At 63.0% G+C, this 21,409-nt stretch overlaps 1 protein-coding gene across 1 annotated transcript; it reads left to right on the forward strand.

The window, feature by feature from the left end:
* On the forward strand, positions 1-19,997 carry TRAF4 (TNF receptor associated factor 4). Its single transcript, XM_054008432.1, has 7 exons — positions 1-213; positions 11,300-11,351; positions 16,727-16,831; positions 16,943-17,104; positions 17,547-17,708; positions 17,872-18,027; positions 18,180-19,997. The coding sequence occupies exons 1-7, from the start codon at positions 71-73 to the stop codon at positions 18,810-18,812; spliced, it is 1,413 nt and encodes a 470-aa protein (XP_053864407.1). The 5' UTR covers positions 1-70; the 3' UTR covers positions 18,813-19,997.
* Positions 19,998-21,409: the final 1,412 nt, after the last annotated feature.

The raw sequence follows: 21,409 nt of genomic DNA on the forward strand, positions 1-21,409 counted from the left end.
CCGAGCGGCGCGGCGCGGCCCCAGTCGGTGCCCGGGAGGCGCGGGGGAGCGGCGCCGGCCCGGCCCCACCATGCCCGGCTTCGACTACAAGTTCCTGGAGAAGCCGAAGCGGCGGCTGCTGTGCCCGCTGTGCGGCAAGGCCATGCGGGAGCCCGTGCAGGTCTCCACCTGCGGCCACCGCTTCTGCGACACCTGCCTGCAGGAGTTCCTCAGGTGCGGGCTCGGGCGGGCTCGGCCCGGGGCAGGGGGCGGGAGCGGGCAGCGTCCCGCCGCGCGCTGGCCCTGGCGAGCCCCCGGCCCGGCCCGGCCGCCTCCAGCCCGGGCTCGCGGGACCTTTGGCCGCCCCGTGGGGCAGCGGGGGGGGATTGTGATGTCAGAGTTCCCTTTGTGACGTCAGGCGGGGGGAGCCCCGCGTAGCGCCCCGGCCACCTCCGGGGTCGCGGCTCTCGCTGCCCCGGCGCCAGGTGCGGGCGGCTGGGACCGTGCGGGGCTCGCTGCGGCCCGGGGCTGTTGGTTCCGCTGCGGCTGGTGCCAGCCTGGCCCCGCGCCCCGCACGGCACCGCTCCGCCCGCGGGCCGCCAGGTGCTTTGCAGCCCGGGACACCCGGCCCGGCCCTGGGTCGCTCGCGGCTGCCGGGCCCGGGCGCGGCGCGCTGGGGGAGGTGGGGCCGAAACTCGCTGCTTTCGTGACGCGCCAGGGGCAGGTGCGGAGCCGTCGCCGGAGGAGCTGCGGTGTCTGGCGAGCCTGGGGCCGGGCGGGCCGGGGGCGTGGAGCAGAACTGACCGCGGGGCTGAGATCCAAGTGTCAGGCGTGGCCCGAGGCCCCCGGGGGGCGAGACCAGACCTGGGCTCTGCCCGTCACACCATGACAACCACCTGCGCCCGGAGAGCCCGGACGCCGAGCCACGTGGCTGCTCCTGCCCGCCCGAGCTGCCCGGCTCCCGCAAGCCGAGCCCGGGTGTAGCACTGCTGGGAGCTGCTGCCCGGCCCTGCCCGGTCTCCTGCCTCTGCTCTCCTGGTGCTCCCAGCTGGCCTGGCCCAGCCCAGTACCATCTGGGGAGCAGGTCCCGGTCCCTCTCCCGTTGTGCCCTAGCCTTGCAAAGGGCGGCTGGGGGTCCCCGTGGGTAATGGCAGCCTTGTTCCCCCCTTCCTCCCGCCGCGCTTTCCAGGCTGGGTCCCTGCACTCCGAAGCCTCCAATGGGGCAACACGGGATGTCCCAGTTGCCCCCCTGCCTGGCCCACGTACAAGGTGGTGGTAGGAGCCCCAGGTTTGCAGAGCGAGAAGCCAGGTGCTCGCCACATGGTGACTGGGACCAGGCAGCCCCTACCCAGGTTATACAGTCTCGTGTTTCTCCATCACTCAGGCCCTAGCTGCGGGCTGTCAGTTCTCGCTGGCTTCCCAGGAAGCCCCTTTTCCTTGCCCTGGGCTCAGTCTGTGGGGGTGGGGGTTCACCCTTCAGTCCTGGCAGCCTCACCCTCTGGTGCGTTCCAGGCACTGACTCTGCCGCGAGCGGTGGCGCTATCCTGTCCGTTCTGCTCTCTGCCCCCTGCCACCCTTTGTTTGAACATCCCTCCCCGATACCAGCCACACCGCAGCCCCTTCTGCCTGCCCCACATGGCCTGGCAGCGGGAAGGACGCTGCAAACATGGCTGGCTATGTGCCCATCTCAGCAGCTGCTTCCCCGGCTCACCCCACCCTGGGCCCTCCTCCGTTTGACTGGAGACCAGCGGGTTCCCTGCCATCTGGGGGGCGGGGCGCAGAAGTAGGTTCTGAAGGTGGGGCACAGAGAGGGGAAACCCTTGTCCAGGGCAAGACCCTCTCAGAGGAGCCAGCGCTCAGCCAGGCTACATCCCACCCCGCTGTGGGCCCATAGGATTGTTTGCCCCTAGACCCTTCAGCTCCATGTGGAGGTTTTGGCTACAGCGTTCTCTCCGGGTCTGCTGCAGTGAGCAAGCCCCTGGAAATGGGCAGACCCTGCTGAGAACCTGGGCTTTGTACAGCACCTGGCACAGTGGGGTCCTGGCCTCTGGCTGAGGCTCTGGACAGATCACAGTAGAGCAGCTGCAGGTGTGGGCAGGGCTGGGAGCTGTGTACTGGCTTAGGAGAGGCTCGGGGAGGGGGATAAAGGCTGTGAGAGGCAGTGCGTGGTCAGCAGCCCATGCAGTGGCAGTGGGCAGAGTCCTATTCCCGGTGCATCCAGGGCTTTTGGGATCCCTGCGCCTGTTGTGCTGGGGACACTGCTGGGAAATAAGTGTCAAATGGGATTTATTTCAGCCCTTGCCGGACTTCCCTGAAGAGCCCCAGGCCAGCTGGCTCTCAGCAATTGCAACAGGGACTTAAAAAGCAGAGTCTTCCAATTGGTGCTTGAGCCCTGTCCACACCACAGCTTTTAACCCTGCCATTGGGGATCTCGTGCATGGGGCAGCCGCTTTCCACGGCTCGCTGAGCAGTTCTGCAGCTCGCAGCCTGAGACTGGCCATGAAACTAGAATTGCCAAATTGCTACCAGCGCTTGGCATGTGCTGTCCCAGGTCCCCCCTCCCCTGCTGGGCAAGCAGCGTCTCAGGCTGTCCGGCTGTCCACAGCCTTGCCGGGGAGCCTGGAGTGCGTCTCTGAACTCTCCCAGAGCCACCAGCCAGTCCTCTGCCTTCTGCTGCCCAGTTGCTCTCTACCTGAATGAGGCCAGGCGGAGTGACAGGCAGCACAGCCTATCAGCGCTCAGGCCGGGGCCTGGTTCAGCAGAGCCCCCGGGGGTCTGATTCATTCATAAAAAGAAGAACAGGAGTACTTGTGGCACCTTAGAGACTAACAAATTTATTAGAGCATAAGCTTTCGTGGACTACAGCCCACTTCTTCGGATGCACTTCGGAAGTGGGCTGTAGTCCACGAAAGCTTATGCTCTAATAAATTTGTTAGTCTCTAAGGTGCCACAAGTACTCCTGTTCTTCTTTTTGCGGATACAGACTAACACGGCTGTTACTCTGATTCATTCATGTTCTCCAGCCTGACACCCCAGCAGCCTGTAGCTCCCTGTCTGAGGCTCCTGGCTGGGGGCTCAGGGCGGGGCTGGGGGCGAAGGAAGCCCCTCCACCGCTGAGATTTGTGTTTGTGTAGAATGATTCGTGTTTAACCCCTTGGTGTCTGACTCCACTGTCACCCAGTGCAAAGCAGGCAGCTGTGGGATCTCTGGGGCAGAGTGTCTGTGCGATGGGGGAGGACTAGAGCACAGGTTGGTGCCAGGACCCACTGCTGGCCCCTGGGCCATGGCCGTGCTCCCTGTGACGGATGCCCAGGCCCACCGACCAGCACAGCAGCCTGAGTCTCTGCGGCATTGCCCAGAGTTAACTAAACCCGGCTTGGTAATGAGGAGCCCGAAATTGGCACTGGTGTCTGTGAGCAGGACCCGAACCGTGTCAGCATGGATCCCACTAAAGGGGTGCATGTGCCTCGCACACAAGGCCTGGTTTCTCGTGACTGGCAGGGCTGCGTGTGCACCTTGTGCTCCTGCACAGGGACATAATGGGAGGGGTGGCTGTGACTCGCCTCAGTTTCCGTTTAATGCCCGTGGCAGCGAGACCCCACCTGGCGCATGTCCAACCCACACGTTCCCTGACACGAAAGCCAGCACAGCCCCTGAGGGGTGGCAGCCCTGCCCTGAGGGACGTTGGGTCTTCCCATAGGCACAGCAAGTCCTCCCAGCCCTGCCTGCAGCGGGGGCGGGGAAGGACCAGACGTTGATGCTTCCTGGCCCAGCACTACTGATGCTGCCATGAGCGTTGGCCCCGCCAGCGGAAGACCGGCCCTCGACATGGACCGGCCCTTGTCCCTGCTCTCAGGAGCCCTCGGCCCCCCGGGTTTGAGTTGTGAGGGGGGTTTGCTGCCCGGCCGCTGTCTGGGAGCACACGGAGGCACAGAGCATGTGTGTGGCCCTGAGGGACGCTGCCAGCCCCAAAGAAAGTGGTCTCGTGCACGCAAGGTGTATGGGCTCCTCTATGAAGCTGCACTCACCACGTCTGGAAGAAGCACAGCTTCTGTAGGGTGAGGAACTGTCCTACCCTGGTGCCTGGGCTGTCCCATCAGCACCCCTCCTGCAGGAGCCTGTCCCGGGGTGGAGCATCCCCTTGCCAGCAGGGCTGGGCTCTGCGTGGCTTGCTGTCTCCCCCTGCTGGTGGGGCTATTGGCCAAGGGACATGCGCTACCCCCGCGGCCCCACTCCCCAGAGGGGCTAGTGCGGAGTGCCATGGCAGGATGCGAGCTCGCTGGGCACTTCGGAGGTGTGGAAGGATGTGCTCCAGGCATTGCTCGCAGCTGCCATCGGACTAATGGCGTGAGGGCTGGCTACGGCTCACAGCAGTGTCTCCCCAGCCCCCGTGGCGCTCTGCCCTCCTGGTGGTGTGGGGGCCGGGCAGGCCCAGCTGAACCTTGCCGGGCTGGTTGCATAGCCAGGAATTCGGAAAGCGTTTTGTGATTGCTCGGTCCAGGGCCGGGAGCAGAGTGAGACTGGGCCTGGGGCTGCACCAAGGAGCTGAGCCCTCTGTAAACTGTGTCTGTTTCTGCTGTCCGATGGTCCCATTCAACAGCCCCTGACCCCAGTCCCACTTGGGGGGCGACCTCTCTGGCAGGGCGCCCTTCCGCTGAGTAGAGCTGGAGAGTCCCCAAGGCAGCTGACTCTTGGGAGGAGCCAGCCGAGTGCCACATGAAGCCAAGAGGAACTTAATTTGTGCAAAACGGGGGGTTCCTCAGCTCCATCCTCTGGTGCTGGGGGTGACTGGGCTGTGGCTGGGGGCAGCTGGAAGCTGACTTATTTCCTGGGTCACCTGCACTGATGCTGCCTGAGGCCTGCGTCCGGCTCTTGGCTCGAGTTAGGATTTCTAATGTCAGGGAGGGAAGAGGGGAGATGTCTACTGGCTTGGAGCAGGGGGCTGGGAGTCAGGACTCCTGGGTTCTGTCCCTGGCTCTCACATGCCCTGCTGCCTCAGGGGATCTCTGTTGACCCTCGGAAGGTGCTGACCCTGCTCCAGGCTGTTGTTCCCAGCCCCCGTGGTGTGGCAAGGGGCGTGGGCTTGGAGCTGACTCGGGCAGGGTGCCTGGCTGAGCTCGCTGCTGGCGCCTGGAACAGAGCAGGGTTCCAGTGAGGGTGCTGTGACCCTCCTCCCGCCTTGGGCAGCCCGGCCTTCAGACTGCTCCGTGTTCAGGGACGGTCAAAGGCAAGGACTTCACTCACTGAACTCCCAAACTGCTGCCTCAGCACATTCTCTGCCCAGCCAGCCGTGCTGGAGTGAGCAGGCTTTGTTGGGGATTATGTCAGTTCTCCCCCCACCCCGCCGGGTGGGACCTGCAGCCTGCTCCACTCTGTGCTGGTTAACCCTTGCTCTGTGCACGGCGCTGGGGTAGGAGCGCAATACGCTGCTGGAGCCGCCGGGTTCCCGCCGGGTCGCCTTTGGCTAGCCTAGGCCATGTGCCTGTGCCCAGTCCGGACTAGGGCTGCTTAGCAGGGCGCAGGGCTCCCCCCAAACGCAGCCTGCTCCAGCCTTTCCAAGGAGCCTTGTTCGCCCTTCGCCCATAATCCTCGCCCTCGGCTTCGTCGCCTCTTCTGGGCGTGGAATCCAGGCCAGAGCCGAGGCTGGCGCTGTCTGAGCTGTGCCCAGCTGTGGGAGTGGCTGTCGAGGGGGCAGCGCCAGCCTGCTGTCTGAACCGGCTCGGCTCTGTCCCCGGGGGGGTCCCAGGTTCCATTTCACAGCTGGCTCCTTGCAGCACGCTCAGGGGTGTGGAGGTCGCTGGCTGCTCCCTGGCGAGCGCCCTGCTTCCATGCAGCCTGCTGCTCAGGCTGGGGCCTTATTTCCCCTCGCTGCCCAGCAACGGTCCCCACAGGAACGGCACCGCCCAAACAAACAGGGAGCTGGGCTCAGGTGGCAAGGAAGCCACCCAGCCGTATTGGCGGAAACCTGGCGGTTTCCCTCTTGGTGCGTCTGTGGGGGGACCCCAGCAGCGATGTGCAGAGGGGCTGAGCGCCAGGGGTCGGGCTGAGTGCCGGGGTCTGACTAGCCCTCGTTCTAGAGCAGCCGTGGGGCCAGGGCTCTGCCTGGCATCAGGAAAAGCTTTTCCTCCTGTAGAAATAACCCGGCTAAGGGGGTGAGTTGGAGGCCAGGACGTGTGAACCGTCCCTGGGAGTCGGGAAGGGGAGCCCCGACTGTACAGCGCCCTCCCAGTTGCCCGTGGCCCCACATGTTCCTGTAGCTCCCTGCGTGCAGAAGTGTTACATGGGCCTATGAGGGAAGGGCAGGTGCAGTTTCCTGTCCAGCTCCACAAGGCATCCTGGGAAGCACAGGAGCTGTTGCTCCAGGAAGAGGGCATGGGGGGCAGCCCTGCCAGCCGGCCCCTGCTATGGGTCAGAGATCCTAGCTTTGCAGTGGGAGCCTGGCCCAGTCAGACCTCTGGGCTGGAACACCTGAAATTAAGTCTCTGTGTCTCCTTCCCCGCTGCTTAAACCTGCTCCATGCCTTGCTCCTCTCCTGTCTCCACAGCTGCCCCTTGGCCCCCTGCTCGTTCCCTCCAGCCCTGGTTAGTCTGTATGAAACGCTGCTGTTCCCATCCTCGCCCCGTGGGGTGGTGTGTCTGCTCCACGTGCCCTGTGTGCTCTTGCCTGGGCGCCCAGAGGCGCTCTCTGGGCCAGGGTGGGAGGGTGTTACTGGAGGTAAGCGCCAAGGTGAACACAAGGCTATAAACTGGCCAGCAACAAGTTTGGGGGGGGGAAACATCCAACTGTCTTCAAGCCTGAGGCCGATCAGTTTGTGGAGGGGATGGGACAAGGGACTGCCCACCTGTGACTGCCAACAGCAATACCTGAGTTACCTGAGGGATCTGAGTTACTGCAGCGAATTCTTTCCCAGGTGTCTGGCTGGTGGGTCTCACCCACATGCTCAGGGTCTAATTGATCACCATCTCTGGGGTCAGGAAGTTTTCCCCCGGGTCAGGTTGGCAGAGATCCTGGTGGGTTTTCACCTCCCTCTGGGGCCTGAGGCACTTGCAGGTTTAAACTAGTGTCAGTGGGGGATTCTCTGTAACTTGAAGATTTTAAAGCGTGATTTGAGGATGTCAGTAACTCAGCCGGAATCGCAGAACTGGGAGGGATCTTGAGAGGTCGTCTAGTCCAGCCCCCGGCCCTCGTGGCAGGACTGAATATTATCAGAGGTCGGGGGCTGTTACAGTAGTGGGTGGGCGAGATTCTGTGGCCTGCGATGTGCAGGAGGCCAGACTAGCAGATCACGATGGTCCCTTCTAGCCTTAAAGTCCCAGAGTCTATGGGCTGTGACAGGTGGCGGTGCCCACGGAGGGTGTCCCGTCCCCTGGGCAGGGCTGTGGTGGTGTCTCTGTGGTCCCAGGTGTGGCAGTTCTGGTTGCCGTGAGCACAGTTCAGCAGAGCTGCTGTTCAGCTGTGTAGGGCAAATGCACTGTGGCTGCTTGCCATGTGGGTGGGGCTTTGACCTGCCCGATCGGCTCCTGTGTGCATTGCTGGCGGGCCAGGCCCCTGGGAACACACAGTCACGTGCTGCTCTTCTCGTCTGGCAGCTTCTTAATTCTGGCCGAGCGATTTAGCACTGCCGGAGCTGTAACCCTGTCGTGTCTGGAGAGCGGCTGCCAGCCTCCCTGCGCTCCTATGGCAGGCGGGGGCCAGTCTTGCTGTGCCAGCGCGCCCCAAACCTTGTCCTGGACGCTCACCACAGGGAGGCAGGTGGGACTGGCTGCGTTGCAAGCCTGAGGCAGGGTGCCGTGCAGCTGGGCTGGAGGAGGGGGGAGGCGAGGGCAGGGCCCCCCCGCCTCGATCTCCTTGTGCTCGGGGTTCTCCAAGAACCTGGCAAGTGCAGCCAAGCTCCTAGTGGTCCCAGGTGAGGCCAGGGAGCTGCTGCGTGTTGGTGACTCCGGGGGGAAGGGAAGGGCTGGGCTGGTTTCTTGGAGGCCTGCTGTTCCTCTGCCCTTGGCCTGGGAGCAGATTTCACTGTAGGGCAAAGGTTGGGCATTTTTCCGCGCTGCCTTGGCCCAGGTGTAGCTGCAGATTCTGTGCTGGTGCCCCCTGCCCCTCCACCACTCGCTGTGGGGCTCTGCATCCAGCCTCCAGGTCAGGGCCCTGGTGTCTTCCAGCCGCAGCTCCCTGTTCAGTGCCTGAGAGAGGGCAGAGATCTGAGCCGGGGGGCTGGCCGCATGCAGGCTGGCAGAGCAGAGCATTGCCCAGGGTGGGCCCTCGCCGGATGTGCATGGGGGAGCCCAGGGCAGGCGAAGCAACCCCTTCAGCCCCCTCGGGAGGGGCCCTGGGCAGGGGCCTGCTGCCTGCCGGGCTGGCCGAGGCACAGTGCGATTCTTGGTGTGCTTGGCCCAGGCTGGCACCAGCTGTTGGTCTCCGTGGGGCGACTGCTGCTGTCTCAGCACGCTGGGAATCCCAGGCGGGCAGCAGCTGGCAGCCTGGCTGAGGGACACCTGTTCCTGGGCCCTTCCCATCCCTGTTTGTCCAGCGGGGGAGTTGATGGGGTGGGGGGGAGCAGCATCTGCTAGGAGTGGGGATGGGGGTGGGGTAGGGGCATTTCCAGGGCCAGAAATCACTGCTCGTGAGCCTTGATAAAACCCGTAATCTGTGCAGGGGCCAGGTGGGAGCCCCCCTGCTCTGGCCTCCCTCGGTATCTCCTGGGCTCAGAAGCAGCAGGCGGGCGCTCAAATTGCAAGGAATACGGTGCCGCGCTCCGGAGTCTCTGTTTATTTCCATCGGGTTCCTGTAACATACCCAGCAGCTGGGGAGGGGGGGAGAGGAGGCCATGGGACCTGGGGGAGGGGAGGAGCAGCTGGCTGAGCTGGGCCTGGGCTGCTGGGTGGGGGGGAGGGGGGGAGTAAATCCCCTGCTGCAGTGATCACTGGCCCGGCTCTGTGCAGGGCTCTAGCGCTGGGACCCGCAGGGGGTGCCAGGGGCTGCATGTGCCAATCCAGCCTGTGCCGGGGGAGCCAGGCCTGGCAGGGGAGGGGGAAGTTTACGTAGTCAGCCCCCACCCTGCCCCATGACTCACAGGGAGGCGCTGCCTGCGGGAGTGATAACTGGATAACTGACCTTTGTCATTCAGGGAAGGTGTTTACACTCCCTGCCTGGCATTGGCTGTGCCTTGCTCTGCCCTGCGGGGCAAGGAGCCCGGGGCCTGGCCCGGCCTAACGGGCAGCCGTGTGCTTGGAGCTGGGTGTCCCTGGGGCCTGGAGTGCAGCCCCTGCTCCCCATGGTCCTGCTAGATTAGCTCGGGGAGCTGAGTGCGCTGTGGCACCTGCCCCCATGTCGCTGCAGCCAGGCCCCTCTCCCCTCCTGGCCGTGGCAGTCCTGGTCTGCCTGCGCCTCGCACGCATGCTGTGGCCTGTCAGTGCAGGGAGCTGGGGGGCCCAGTGCTGGGCAAGGCCATTCTCATGGGACCCCCTCCTTTCCTGGAGCTCTGTTGGGGGGCTGAGTGTTCACTGCTGCGGCTGCTGCCGGCTCCATGAGGTCAGGGGTAACATCTGGAGCTGAGCACGGCTGCCTGGAGCGCGTAGGGGCAGGTTCACATACAGGGCACGTTTCCTCGCCAGAGAAGCCTGAAGGATGGGCTGGGAAAATCCAGCTGCCTGGCTCCCGGCCCACGGCTTCCTGAGGAGGGGGAGCCCTGAATCCGGGCACTGGCTTGGGGAAAGGTCTGCAAAAAGCAGTGGTGCTGGCTGCAGGCTCAGGCGCCCTCTGGGAGAGGCACCACTGTGCTGTGGGCCAGCCCCACGTAGGCTGTCTGCGGAGAGGGACCCAGCACAGCGCCCCCCAGGCAGGTGCCTTGTGCTGGTTTTGGCGCCTCCGGAAGCTGATCAGTGGACAAGCGGCAACTCCCCTTCCCTCCCGTGGGGCACAGGTGTCTGTGGGCCTGGCCCCTGGCAGGTGAGGGGCAGCTCTGGGGGGAGCCTGCTGTGCTTCCAGGTGGGGGGCCGGCTTTGGGGAAGGCACTAACCGGCGCCGGCTTTGCCTGGCCTTCCTCCACACCTCCAGTTGGCTAGATGCTCGGCAGGCAAACGCCGCCACCTGCCCCACGCGGGAGCACCTGGGCTGCTATAACTGGCCAGCTGGGCGAGGCACATGGGGCGCGGGCAGCAGACGCTCCACCAGGGTCCTGTTGCCTCTTCCCTTCTTGGACCTCCCAGCTGAGTCCCTGTGTCCAGGCTCCTGGGATCTGTGGGAGGCTGGAAAACGTGTCTCTTCCCCCCGGGCCCAGACCCTTCTCAGTCCAGGGCTCATCCACGGGGGTGACCTGTCTCTGAGCTATGCACATAGGGCCTCCACCCCCCGCGATCCCAGGGTCAGAGGCTGGGTGAGCTGCATGGCTGGATGGGACTGAGCACTGGCGGTTTCCTGGCAGCACGTGTGTCCGTTTCCCCCCCCCAACATCTGGCGAGCAGCTGCAGAAGGGTGGGATCGGCTCCCGCTGTGCAGTGGCAGATTTCTCACCTCAACTGGAGCCTGGGAGGCGTTTAGCACCTGGCTGCAGAGCCAGACAATGGGGCTCCTCGGCCTGTTGTCCTGGACTGCAGAGCCCTGAGCGCCCAGGGCTGGGAGCATCTGCCCTGCTTTCCCCTGGGGGGGCAGCGAGTTACATGGGCCCATGGTGCCCAGGTTCCAGAAATATTCAGGGCCCGGGGGCCTGGCTCCACCTATGTTCAGGGACGGTTCTCTCCCCTGGCCCCACCTGCCTCCCCGAAGCGTCTCCTGCCCACCTGCTGCTCTGGGAATGGTCCCGTCCGGCCCTGCAGAGGCTGGCGGGGAAGGTGGGTCACACCCTAGGAGGGGTCGGGCCCATGGGAGAAGCAGACCTGGCGTTACAGGCGCGGACACTCTAACCCCGTGGCGCTGATGGCGTTGAGCAGAGCCTGGGCTCTGGGGGGGCAGAACACGACCGTTCTTGGCTGTTTTCCCTCCTCTGTGGAAGAGGTAGCTGGGGCAGTTTGTGGGACCATGTGCCCCGGAGGCTGAGCAGAGAAGGGGGCATTCGGTTCACTTGTGTCCCTCGCAGGGCCCGGGGAGCTTGGGCATGGCTGGGACATGTCAAATGACTCGGACAGGGAGGTGTCGCACACACCTCTGTGTCTTCACCTGCACTCAGAGCAAACCTAGTCCTTTCCCCTGCTCGGGGGAAGTGCCATGTGTAGGGGAAACTGAGGCACACAGAGGGCTTTTTAAAAAACGACAGAAAATTCCCACTTTGCCCCCCAGGGAGCCCTGCTGTTCCCCCAACTTTGACCTTGGCTCGTTTCTTTTGCAGTGAAGGCGTCTTCAAGTGTCCAGAGGATCAGCTGCCCCTCGACTACGCCAAGGTGAGTCCCCACCAGCCCACGGGGAGGGGAGCTTGGTGCCCCATCAGGGCTTGGCCATGGAGTTGGGGGCGAGCCGTCCCGCAGGGAGGTCAGCCAGCGCGTGGGGAGCCGAATCTCCCCCTTCCCCATAGCCTGGGCTCTAACTGCAGGGCTTCCATATCTGAGCCTAGACCGAGCTGAATCTGGGCCCAGCGCAAGGAGCAGCGTCTGGGCTGCCCCAACGGGCCCATGGGGGACCCTGCATCAGGTCCCCTCTCCACACCCAGTTTCAGCCTGGGGCCTGGGCCTTCCCTGGCCTGGGGGGTCGGGCTGCGCAAGTCCGTGTGGCAAACAGTGCTGGACAGGGACCCCACACACACAGACCGCCCTTGGAGTGCGCATTGGCAGGCCTGGCACGGGCTGTGGTGCCAACAGTGCTCTGAGGCAAGAGAGCCCTTTGTACAGCCTGTCACGGATTATTGGGGGACTCAGGGCCCTACACCCCCGGCTTCCTGCGATTCACCATGACTCTCAGCCAGCCAGTAAAGCAGAAGGTTTATTTGGATGACAGGAATACAGTCCAAGACAGGTCTTGCAGGCACAGACAACTGGGACCCCCTCAGTTTGGTCCATCTTGGGGTCCCAGCCCCCCTTGGGAGGTCAGAGCCATCTCTGCCCCCCAGCCATCTCTCCAGCCTGCTTCCCACACTCTGCCTTCAGCGACCCCTCCCACAGCCTTTGTTCAGTTTCCCGGGCTAAGGAGTCACCTGGCCTTCAACCCCTCCCTGGGTTCTCGTGTTACACACTTAGGTATGCGCCCTCGGGCTGTCTCCCATCCCCCAATGCAGACTATTCAGCCACACTTCCCTGTCAGCATTCACAGACCACAGTGAGAACAGGCCCAGTTCGTCACATCTCTCCCCCCTTCGAGACCGAACTGAGCAGGGTCACTTTAGCCAGTGACCCGGGGAAGTTCGAACCTACCCCCGTTCCCATGGATGCCCCCGCATCCCTCCAGTTCCTTGGTGGGAATTACACCAGGCCCCTTCAGTTTCACGCCCCCCCCTTAGGTCGGGGTGCTTGATGGCACTCGCAGTTCGCATGTGGGAAGGTTTATGCGGCCTGTGCCCTTTTCCCACCCCCATACCTCTGGGGTTCCAACTGGGCTGTGGTCTTCTCCCAGCGCTCCAGTCTGGAGGTCTGTGCTTTGGGCTCTCTTGGTTTAGAGCCGCCCTTTTAACCTTGGCCACCCTCTGGAAAGGATCCTTTATGCTGGGCAAGGGTCCTAAAGCTGTTTTCCCCTTGTCCCAGGCCTTCCTCCCCCTCTGACAGGGGTCACAGGATCCGCAGTACTGTCGGACAGTAACAAAGACCCCAGGCCAGTAAAAGCTCCGTAGCAGCCTCTGCTGGGTACGCCAGGTTCCCTGGTGCCCTGAGAGGGGAATATCATGGGCCCGGCACAGCAGCTGGCGGCGATACTTCTGGGGTACCACCAGCTGCCTCCTGATCCCCCCTGACTCCATTTCCCCTGGGGGAGCCCATTCTCGGTACAGGAACCCCTTCTCCCACAGGAACCTTTTCCGGCCACCTCGTCCCATGGTCTGTACCGCATTGAGGTCGGCTAGGTCCCTTATCTTCCGCAAGGAGGGGTCTCTCTGTAACTCGGCCTGGAACTCGGCAGCTGGGACAGGGATGGCCACCTGCTCTTCCTCGCCCGCTGGGCCTGAAGCTGCCGCCTCCCTGAGCCGTGTCCCTGGGCGTTCCCTCCCCACCAGGTTAGGGTCCTGCGCCTCAGGCAAGGCACCCCCCCCAAGGCCAGGGCGCAGTGCCCCTCGCCGGCTCTGACTGCGGGTCACAACCAGTGCCTTTTGGGGGTTGCTTGGCCAGTTCTCCAGGTCCCCCCCCATCAATACCTCAGTGGGCAAATACGGGTGTACCCCCACATCCTTGGGGCCCTCCTTGGCCCCCCACTTCACGTGTACCCTTGCCACGGGTACTTTGACTGGTGTTCCGCCCACCCCCGTCAGGGTCAGGTAGGTGTTGGGCACCACCTGATCTGGGGCCACCACCTCGGGCCGGGCCAGCGTCACCTCTGCGCCCGTATCCCAGTATCCATTGACCTTCCTCCCATCCACCTCCAGGGGAACAAGGTCCTCTCTCCGGAGGGACAGCCCCACGCCTACCATATAAACCAAAAACCCTGAGTCTGGAGCATCCAGCCCCCTAGAGGAGCTGGCCTGGAGCTCTCCTCCCTCCTTAGCAGGTGGTACTCTGCCAGCCCCCCTTCCCTGGGAATGCTGCCTTTCGCCGGGCTGGGTCTCTACCCAGTTAACCCTCTGTGGGTTCGGTCTGCTCAGTCTGTCCCTGAGCCTAGGGCACTGGGCCCGTATGTGGCCCTTTTGGCCACAGTGGTAGCAGCCCATGTCCCATGGGTCCCCTTGAGTAGGTCGGATGGTCCTGATGCCGGATGCTCCCCTCTGATGGGTTTTTTCTGTATTTTCCCATGGGGAGGTCCCATGGTGACTCTCTCTCTGCGTTGTGGTGGGACTGTTCCTTTGGGACTCCTCCCTTTTATCTCCTGACCGGCTCTTTACAAACTCATCAGCCAGCTGCCCGGCGTGTCGCGGGTTCTCTGGCTTTCTGTCCACCAACCACAGCCTCAGGTCGGATGGGCACCGCTCATACAGTTGCTCCAGTACCAGCAGTTTAATCAGGTCCTCCTTCGTCTGGGCCCCACCAGCCCACTTGCTGGCGTATCTCTCCATGCGGGCGGCTAGTTGCAGATATGAGATCTCAGGGGTTTTATCTTGACTCCGGAACCTTTCCCGGTACATCTCAAGAGTCAGCCCAAACTCTCGTAGCAGGGCCCTTTTGAATAGTTCGTAGTCCCCTTTCTCTGCCTCTCCCAGTTGGCGGTACAATGCCATGGATTTGGGGTCCAGTAAGGGGGTAAGGACCCGGAGTCTGTCCGCGGGGTCCACACGGTGCAGCTCGCAGGCCGTCTCAAAGGCCTCCAGGAAGTCATCCATGTCCTCCCCCTCCTTGTATGGGGCCATGATGCACTTATCAAAGCTCCGTGCAGTCCTGGGTCCCCCCTCACTCACCGCAGCCGGGGGTTCGCTGCCCTTCAATCTCGCCAGTTCCAGGTCATGCTGACGCTGTCTCTCATTCTCCTCCCGTTCACGCTGATGCTGTCTCTCTTTCTCCTCCCGTTCATGCTGACGCTGTCTCTCTTCACGCTGATGCTGTCTCTCTTTCTCCTCCCGTTCACGCTGATGCTGTCTCTCTTTCTCCTCCCGTTCATGCTGACGCTGTCTCTCTTCATGCTGTCTCTGTTGTTCACGATCCTCCAGCTCTCTCAGTTTTAGCTCTTTCTCCCATTCCAGCCAATTCCGCTCCCCGGATGCCGAACGTCGCCGGGAGGATCCTCTGCTGGCCGGCGGGCTTCGCCAGGGGGACCCCCTGCTGGCCGGGGGGTTCACGGCGCCTTCGGTATTTGCTGGGCTCCTCCCCACCCTTCCCCTAGGCATAGGAGGGAGGGGTCTCGGGAAGCCCTCAGCGGCCGGCTGACCACTCCCAACTGGGACAGACACTGGTGCCTGCGCTGCATTTGCCAGGCTGCTTCCCTGAGACACAGGGATCAGTTCATTCGCGCGATCTTCCGCCTCCAGCTGGGCAATGAGCTGTTCTTTGGTGAGCCTCCCAATGCGCAGCCGCCTCTGCTTGCACAGCTCCACCAGGTCGCTCTTAAGCCGCTTGGCATACATCTTCCTGCTGGCCACTCACCGGCCTGTGTGCTCACAGCTCCCCACAGTTCCTAGGGGGCCCCCTAGTGTGCCAGCCCTTCTCGAGGTCACCACCTCTCTGCCAGGGTTGAGCTGCAGACTCCTCCGCCCCTGGGACCACTCGCTGCGATCCCCCCGGGGGACCCTGTTACTGCAAAAGTCCTTCTCGCTGGTCACACACTCCCAGGGGTAATAACCGTCTCTCTCTCACTCTTCAGCACGCCTGGTCCCCGTCAATCCCCCTTCGTTTTACTGCTCCCCAGTCACTTACTGCAGGAAGCGCCGTCCACGGGGTGCAGTAGATCCCACCGCTGCCACCAGTTGTCACGGATTATTGGGGGACTCAGGGCCCTACACCCCCGGCTTCCTGCGATTCACCATGACTCTCAGCCAGCCAGTAAAGCAGAAGGTTTATTTGGATGACAGGAATACAGTCCAAGACAGGTCTTGCAGGCACAGACAACTGGGACCCCCTCAGTTTGGTCCATCTTGGGGTCCCAGCCCCCCTTGGGAGGTCAGAGCCATCTCTGCCCCCCAGCCATCTCTCCAGCCTGCTTCCCACACTCTGCCTTCAGCGACCCCTCCCACAGCCTTTGTTCAGTTTCCCGGGCTAAGGAGTCACCTGGCCTTCAACCCCTCCCTGGGTTCTCGTGTTACACACTTAGGTATGCGCCCTCGGGCTGTCTCCCATCCCCCAATGCAGACTATTCAGCCACACTTCCCTGTCAGCATTCACAGACCACAGTGAGAACAGGCCCAGTTCGTCACACAGCCGCACTGGGAAACTGGCACCTCTCCCAAGAAAGGCTGCACGAGAGAGCCCCTGCCAGCCAGCAGGAAACCGCTCCACCCCATGGGGGGTGGGAGGGCACTATGGGCTTGGGGGCCCAAGGACATCCAGCCACAACTCCTGGGCCCGGCAAGGGCCCTGGGCATCTGGCTTGTTTCCTCCAGCCCTTGGAGCCAAGACCCAGTCCCTGCCCTCCCCTCCCATGGGTTGGTTTGTAAGAGAAAAGCTAATGGGGCAGGTGCTGTCAAAACTTCCTTCCCCCAGCTCTGCGGTGCCCTCAATCTCGACCCGCAGCCCCCTGTTAGCCCAGTCCTGGGACACCTCCTCCCCCTGCCCCAGCTCTGCGGTGCCCCTCAATCCCGACCCGCAGCCCCTGCTGGCCCAGCCCTGGACACGAGGAGGGGGGTTAATTTAACCCTGAGCTAAGTGGTTCCCAGACAGGTTCGTCCAGCCTCTCCCTCGTGGACAGGGCATTGCAGGCTGTGGGCAGCCCAGTGGCTCAGGCGGGCACCTCTCAGGGCAGGTGGATTTAGAGCTATGATGCTTGTATGTGGAGCAGCTCGGAAGGGGGAGGCTCAAAGCCAGGACACTGGGCCAGCAGGGGAGACCAACACCCCGGGGAGGGGCAGGGGACGTGTCCACACTCGCTCTGTCTGCCTTGGGCCCCAGGACCCCCTGGCCGCGCCAGGAACGCCCTGCCCCAGCCAGCTCTGTGGGACTTTCTCCCTGTGCTCGGGGGGGTGGCTGGTGCCCTTGGGCTGGGCACAGTCCTGTTCTGCCCCACGGTGCAAGTCCCCTGGTCTCTGTCCCCGTTTCCCCAGATCTACCCGGACCCCGAGCTGGAGACGCAAGTATTGAGCCTCCCCATCCGCTGCATCCACAGCGAAGAGGGCTGCCGCTGGAGCGGGCCCATCAAGCACCTGCAGGTGAGGGGGAGGGGGCGCGAGGGTGGGTTTGGCGCTGGGCTGTGATCTCACACACACACACACACACACACACACACACACACACACACACACACTGTCCTGTCTCGCCAGCCCCATCTCAGCACGTGCGGCTTCAATGTGATCCCGTGTCCCAACCGCTGCAGCATCAAGCTGAGCCGGCGTGACCTGCCCGACCACCTGCAGCACGACTGCCCCAAGCGCCGCGTCAAGTGTGAGTTCTGCGCCAGCGACTTCACCGGCGAGGCCTACGAGGTGTGGGGAGCCGGGAACCCGTGCGGGGGCAGGGGTGGTGTGGGGGCTGCCTCGCGGGAGCAGAGGCAGTGCGGGGGTGGCCTTACGGGGTCCCCCTGGTGCGGGGAGCTGGGGTCCCTTGTGGGGGGCTGGGGGGACGGCCCCGCGGGGTCCCTCGCAGGAGCCGAGGCAGCACGGGGGTGGCCTCACGGGGTCCCCCTGGTGCAGGGAGCTGGGGTCCCTGGCACGGGGCAGGGGCAGTGCTGGGATGGCCCCCAAGGGGCCCCCTGGAGCAGTGCGGGGAGCTGGGGTCCCTGGCATGGGGCAGGGGCAGTGCTGGGACGGCCCCAAGGGGCCCCCTGGAGCAGTGCGGGGACGGGTCCCTGGGGGGCTGGGGCGATACAGGGGTGGCCCCGTGGGTGATGGTCCCCGGCACCAGCTCATCCTGCTCTTGTCCCCCCAGAATCACCAGGGCGTGTGCCCCCAGGAGAGCGTGTACTGCGAGAACAAGTGCGGGGCCCGCATGATGCGTCGGCTGCTGTCCCAGCACACGCTGGCCGACTGCCCCAAGCGCACCCAGCCCTGCCCCTACTGCACCAAGCAGTTTGTCTTTGACACCATCCAGGTGAGGCAGGGCCCTGCGGGGGGTGGGGGTGCCGCTCCCTGGGGCCTGGGGGGTCCGGGTCGGGTCCCAGGCGGCTGCTGCGCTGAATGGGTCTGGGCGAAGGGCCCAGCCGGTCCCTGAGGGAGCGTTACTCCAGCTAACAGCGCCTCCGCTCTGCCCCCAGAATCACCAGTACCAGTGTCCCCGCTACCCTGTGTCCTGCCCCAACCAGTGTGGGACACCCAGCATCGCCAGAGAAGACCTGTCCAGGCACCTGAAGGAGAACTGCAGCACAGCCATGGTGCTGTGCCCGTTCAAAGACGCTGGCTGCAAACATCGGGTGAGTGCTGCCTCCTGCCCTCTGCCCCCATCCACCTGCGCCTGGCCAGAGCCAGTGCTGCCCCCCCCGGGGTCTCGCTGTTCCCCCAGCACCGCCCCTTCCCTGTCCTCTGCGCTGCACCCCAGTGATTGCTTGCTCCTTCCTCCATGCAGTGCCCCAAGCTGGCCATGAGCCGGCACCTGGACGACAGCACCAAGGTGCACCTGGGCCTGGTGTGCTCGCTGGTGAGCCGGCAGCGGCAGGAGATCCAGGAGCTGCGGCAGGATGTGGAGGAGCTGTCGGTCAGCAGCGACGGGGTCCTGATCTGGAAGATCGCAGACTACGCCCGCAAGCTGCAGGACTCCAAAGTGCGGAGCAACTACGAGTTCTTCAGCCCGCCCTTCTACACCCACCGTTACGGCTACAAGCTGCAGGTGTCCGTGTTCCTCAACGGGAACGGCAGCGGGGAAGGCAGCCACCTGTCCGTCTACATCCGGGTGCTGCCGGGCCAGTACGACAACCTCCTGGAGTGGCCCTTCTCCTACCGCGTCACCTTCTCCCTGCTGGACCAGAGCGACCCCTCGCTGTCCAAGCCCCAGCACATCACCGAGACCTTCAACCCCGACCCCAACTGGAAGAATTTCCAGAAGCCGGGGACCTCCCGCAGCTCCCTGGATGAGAGCACCCTGGGCTTCGGGTACCCCAAGTTCATCTCGCACGAGGACATCAAGAAGCGCAACTACGTGCGGGACAACACCGTCTTCATCAAGGCCTCGGTGGAGATCCCACCGCGAATCCTGGCCTGAGTCTGGGGCTCGGCGTGGCATGGAGACGTTACCCGGGCCCGGCGCTCAGCCCGGCTGTCACTGCAGTCGACAGCAGCCTGAGGGCACCGTGGGCTTGTGTCTGACTGGGCCCTCCTGAGCAGGGACTATCCCGAGCGAGCAGGTTTCCTGCAGCTGGCGTGTACTGGAGCCAGTGCAGCCCTGGGCCCCGCCAGCTGAGACTCGGTGCCGTGGCTAGAGCTAGCCGTGGGGTGCAGGGAGAGGCCCTGCAGACAGTGGGTGGGAAAGAGAGTGGGCCTGGCCCTCGCAGACCTGTTCCCAGGGGCTGGCTCTCAGGACAGCCACGGGGCCCGGGCAGGCTGATCGCTGCTGCCCCCAGCCCGCACCCCACCAGAGTGAAACACACCCTCTGTGGGGCAGTGTTGCAGCTGGGCCCAGGGGAACCCCAGCCCCCCTCCACCACCCACAAGCCCTGGAGTGGGGCCCACCGGGGGGGGTGTGCTATCCAGATAGTGGCAGTGGCATCACCCCCTGGGATCTGGGGCTTCTAAGCTGCCATCCCATTGGCAGAAAGTGGATCAACCTGATCTCCACTGGGACCCAAGCTCTCCTCCAATCAGCTGGCCTGATCACGTTGCCCTCCCCTCCTGAGGAGGGAACAGTGCTTGGGGCTCCCTGCAGGCTGCCCCCCTCGGGGCGGGACTCGCCCTTGTGCCCTGCAGCCCCCCAGAGCCCCCGAGAGGCCTGGACAACACAGGAGCCATGTAGCGGGACAGGGACCCTCTTCCCTCCCCTCCCATGAGGCCTTTGCAATGAAGCCCTAAGCAGGGAGCCCCAGTGAGGGGTCCCCTTGTAGCTACCAGCCCCTCGGTGCTCTGGCAAGCCCCCCAGGGAGGCACAGAACAGCCCGAGGAACCGGCAGGCCCCACGGCGCTGTATATGCAGCTGCCAGGGCCCCCAGACTCCGTCTCCCTCCTGCTGTTTCAGGGACCCCGGAGGGCCGAGGGCCCCTCCTCACAGCCATGTTTTGTGAGCACCGGCCCCGCCTCTCCCTTGCGGACGGGCTGGGCGCGTGTGTCTTGTCGCCGGGGCGTCTTCCATGTCGCTCCCTCCCAGGGGAGGGCGGCTGTTATTTATTCTGGCTGCGGCGCTGCCCCGGCCCTGCTGCCTTCACACTTTTTCAATAAACTCTTCTTGTATTTATCAGACTTGATCCTGCTGCCTTTTCTTCCTCGCTCCTCAGGGGTGAGTCTGGGGAACCGACCAGCCAGACCCGCTGGGCAGCCCCTGGGGGCGGGGAGAGGCTGCCAGTGGGGCAGTTTTTCTAGATCCCGTAATGTTGAAATGCTATTGGGCATCCACTCCGAAAAGCCATTCCATCGCCCACAAGGCCATCGCTTGCAGAACAGTCTCATTGTGACCCAAACTGACAGAAAGCTTCTAAATACTGGTGCTGATAGAACGGTGGGCTCCAAATAACTGTCTGGACAGTTTGGGAAATATTTAGCCTCACAAGACTTTATGCATGTTTCCTGTACTACTTTGCCTTCGGTTCATGCCAAAGCCTGTAGTTACATGGTAGAAGGAGCTAGGTTGTATCATGCAGTAGTCATTAGTTGTAGAACTGATAGATTTAATAAGTTATTTAGCTGCTATTTTATATTGGCTCCAGTCAATTGATTCCTGCATTGGCAATGGATGTTAATACAAGATAGAGTCCACGCTTTGGGCCAAGACTGGATCGGTGTTCTGATCAAACAATGTACTGCAAACACCGTTGATTAAATGGAGGAGTCAAACCAAATTTGCCAGTGAGCCCCTTGAGAGGGGAACCCTGCAATGTGCAATGAATTTCCGGGTGATGCAGGGAAGTAGGGTGGAAGGCGGCTCGTGGAAGCCATCATCTGTGGTGCTTCAGTCAGACATGTTGCAAGAGGGAAAGCTGCCTTGTGAATGACGTAGTGACTTGTTGGCAAGGGGTGGCACTTGGCGATTCCATGAACAATGCCGTTCTGCAAGAAGAGGTGAAGATGCATCTTGGAGAAAGCTCGAACCTGCACTGAAGTGTTTGACGATGTGGCAAAGGCAGACAGAACAGAGTGGAAGCCCAGACTTCACGTACAATGCCCATGGACATGTATGTCACCCAAGGAAAGAACTGTTCGGGTACACAGCCAGCCCTCTCGAAAATGACAGGAGGATTTCTTAACCAGGAAAAGGCGATCAGAGCGTTATTTACAAGGTTAAAGCAAGTGATCAGATACTGGAAGGAGTTAGTCCAAAAGGTGTAACAGAGCATGCGCTTTGCAGAAGCCTAGATGTCCTTCAGGACTAAGCACCTCTTGCTTATGCCCAGAACCAGTGTGTCCCCTTCGAGGCCAAGCAGCCCTTTGGTTTGGGGTTGTTACTCCTCCAGGTGTGGGCTCGAGGGTCTGTGACTCATGGCTATGGGATGGAGCAGAACAACAGTAAGTCTTTAGGGCTTTTGTTGCTGGTTTTTCATCCCTGATGTATGGAGTCTCTAGTTGTAACATCCAACCCGAGCCCTGCTCTCAGGGGTCTCCTCTCGGGGGGACGGCAAGTGCTGTAGAAAAGCACCTCTCCTACAGCTGCATGGC

Source organism: Malaclemys terrapin, chromosome 18, assembly GCF_027887155.1.
Source record: "Malaclemys terrapin pileata isolate rMalTer1 chromosome 18, rMalTer1.hap1, whole genome shotgun sequence".
In the NCBI taxonomy this organism is placed as follows: domain Eukaryota; kingdom Metazoa; phylum Chordata; order Testudines; family Emydidae; genus Malaclemys; species Malaclemys terrapin.

Bases quoted from the DNA above. Each gene is read 5' to 3' on its own strand.
- TRAF4 (XM_054008432.1), top strand. From the start codon at position 71: ATGCCCGGCTTCGACTACAAGTTCCTGGAGAAGCCGAAGCGGCGGCTG. The intron at 16,832-16,942 runs GTGAGGGGGAGG...CTGTCTCGCCAG, and splicing joins GGCCCATCAAGCACCTGCAG to CCCCATCTCAGCACGTGCGG. The intron at 18,028-18,179 runs GTGAGTGCTGCC...TCCTCCATGCAG, and splicing joins ACGCTGGCTGCAAACATCGG to TGCCCCAAGCTGGCCATGAG.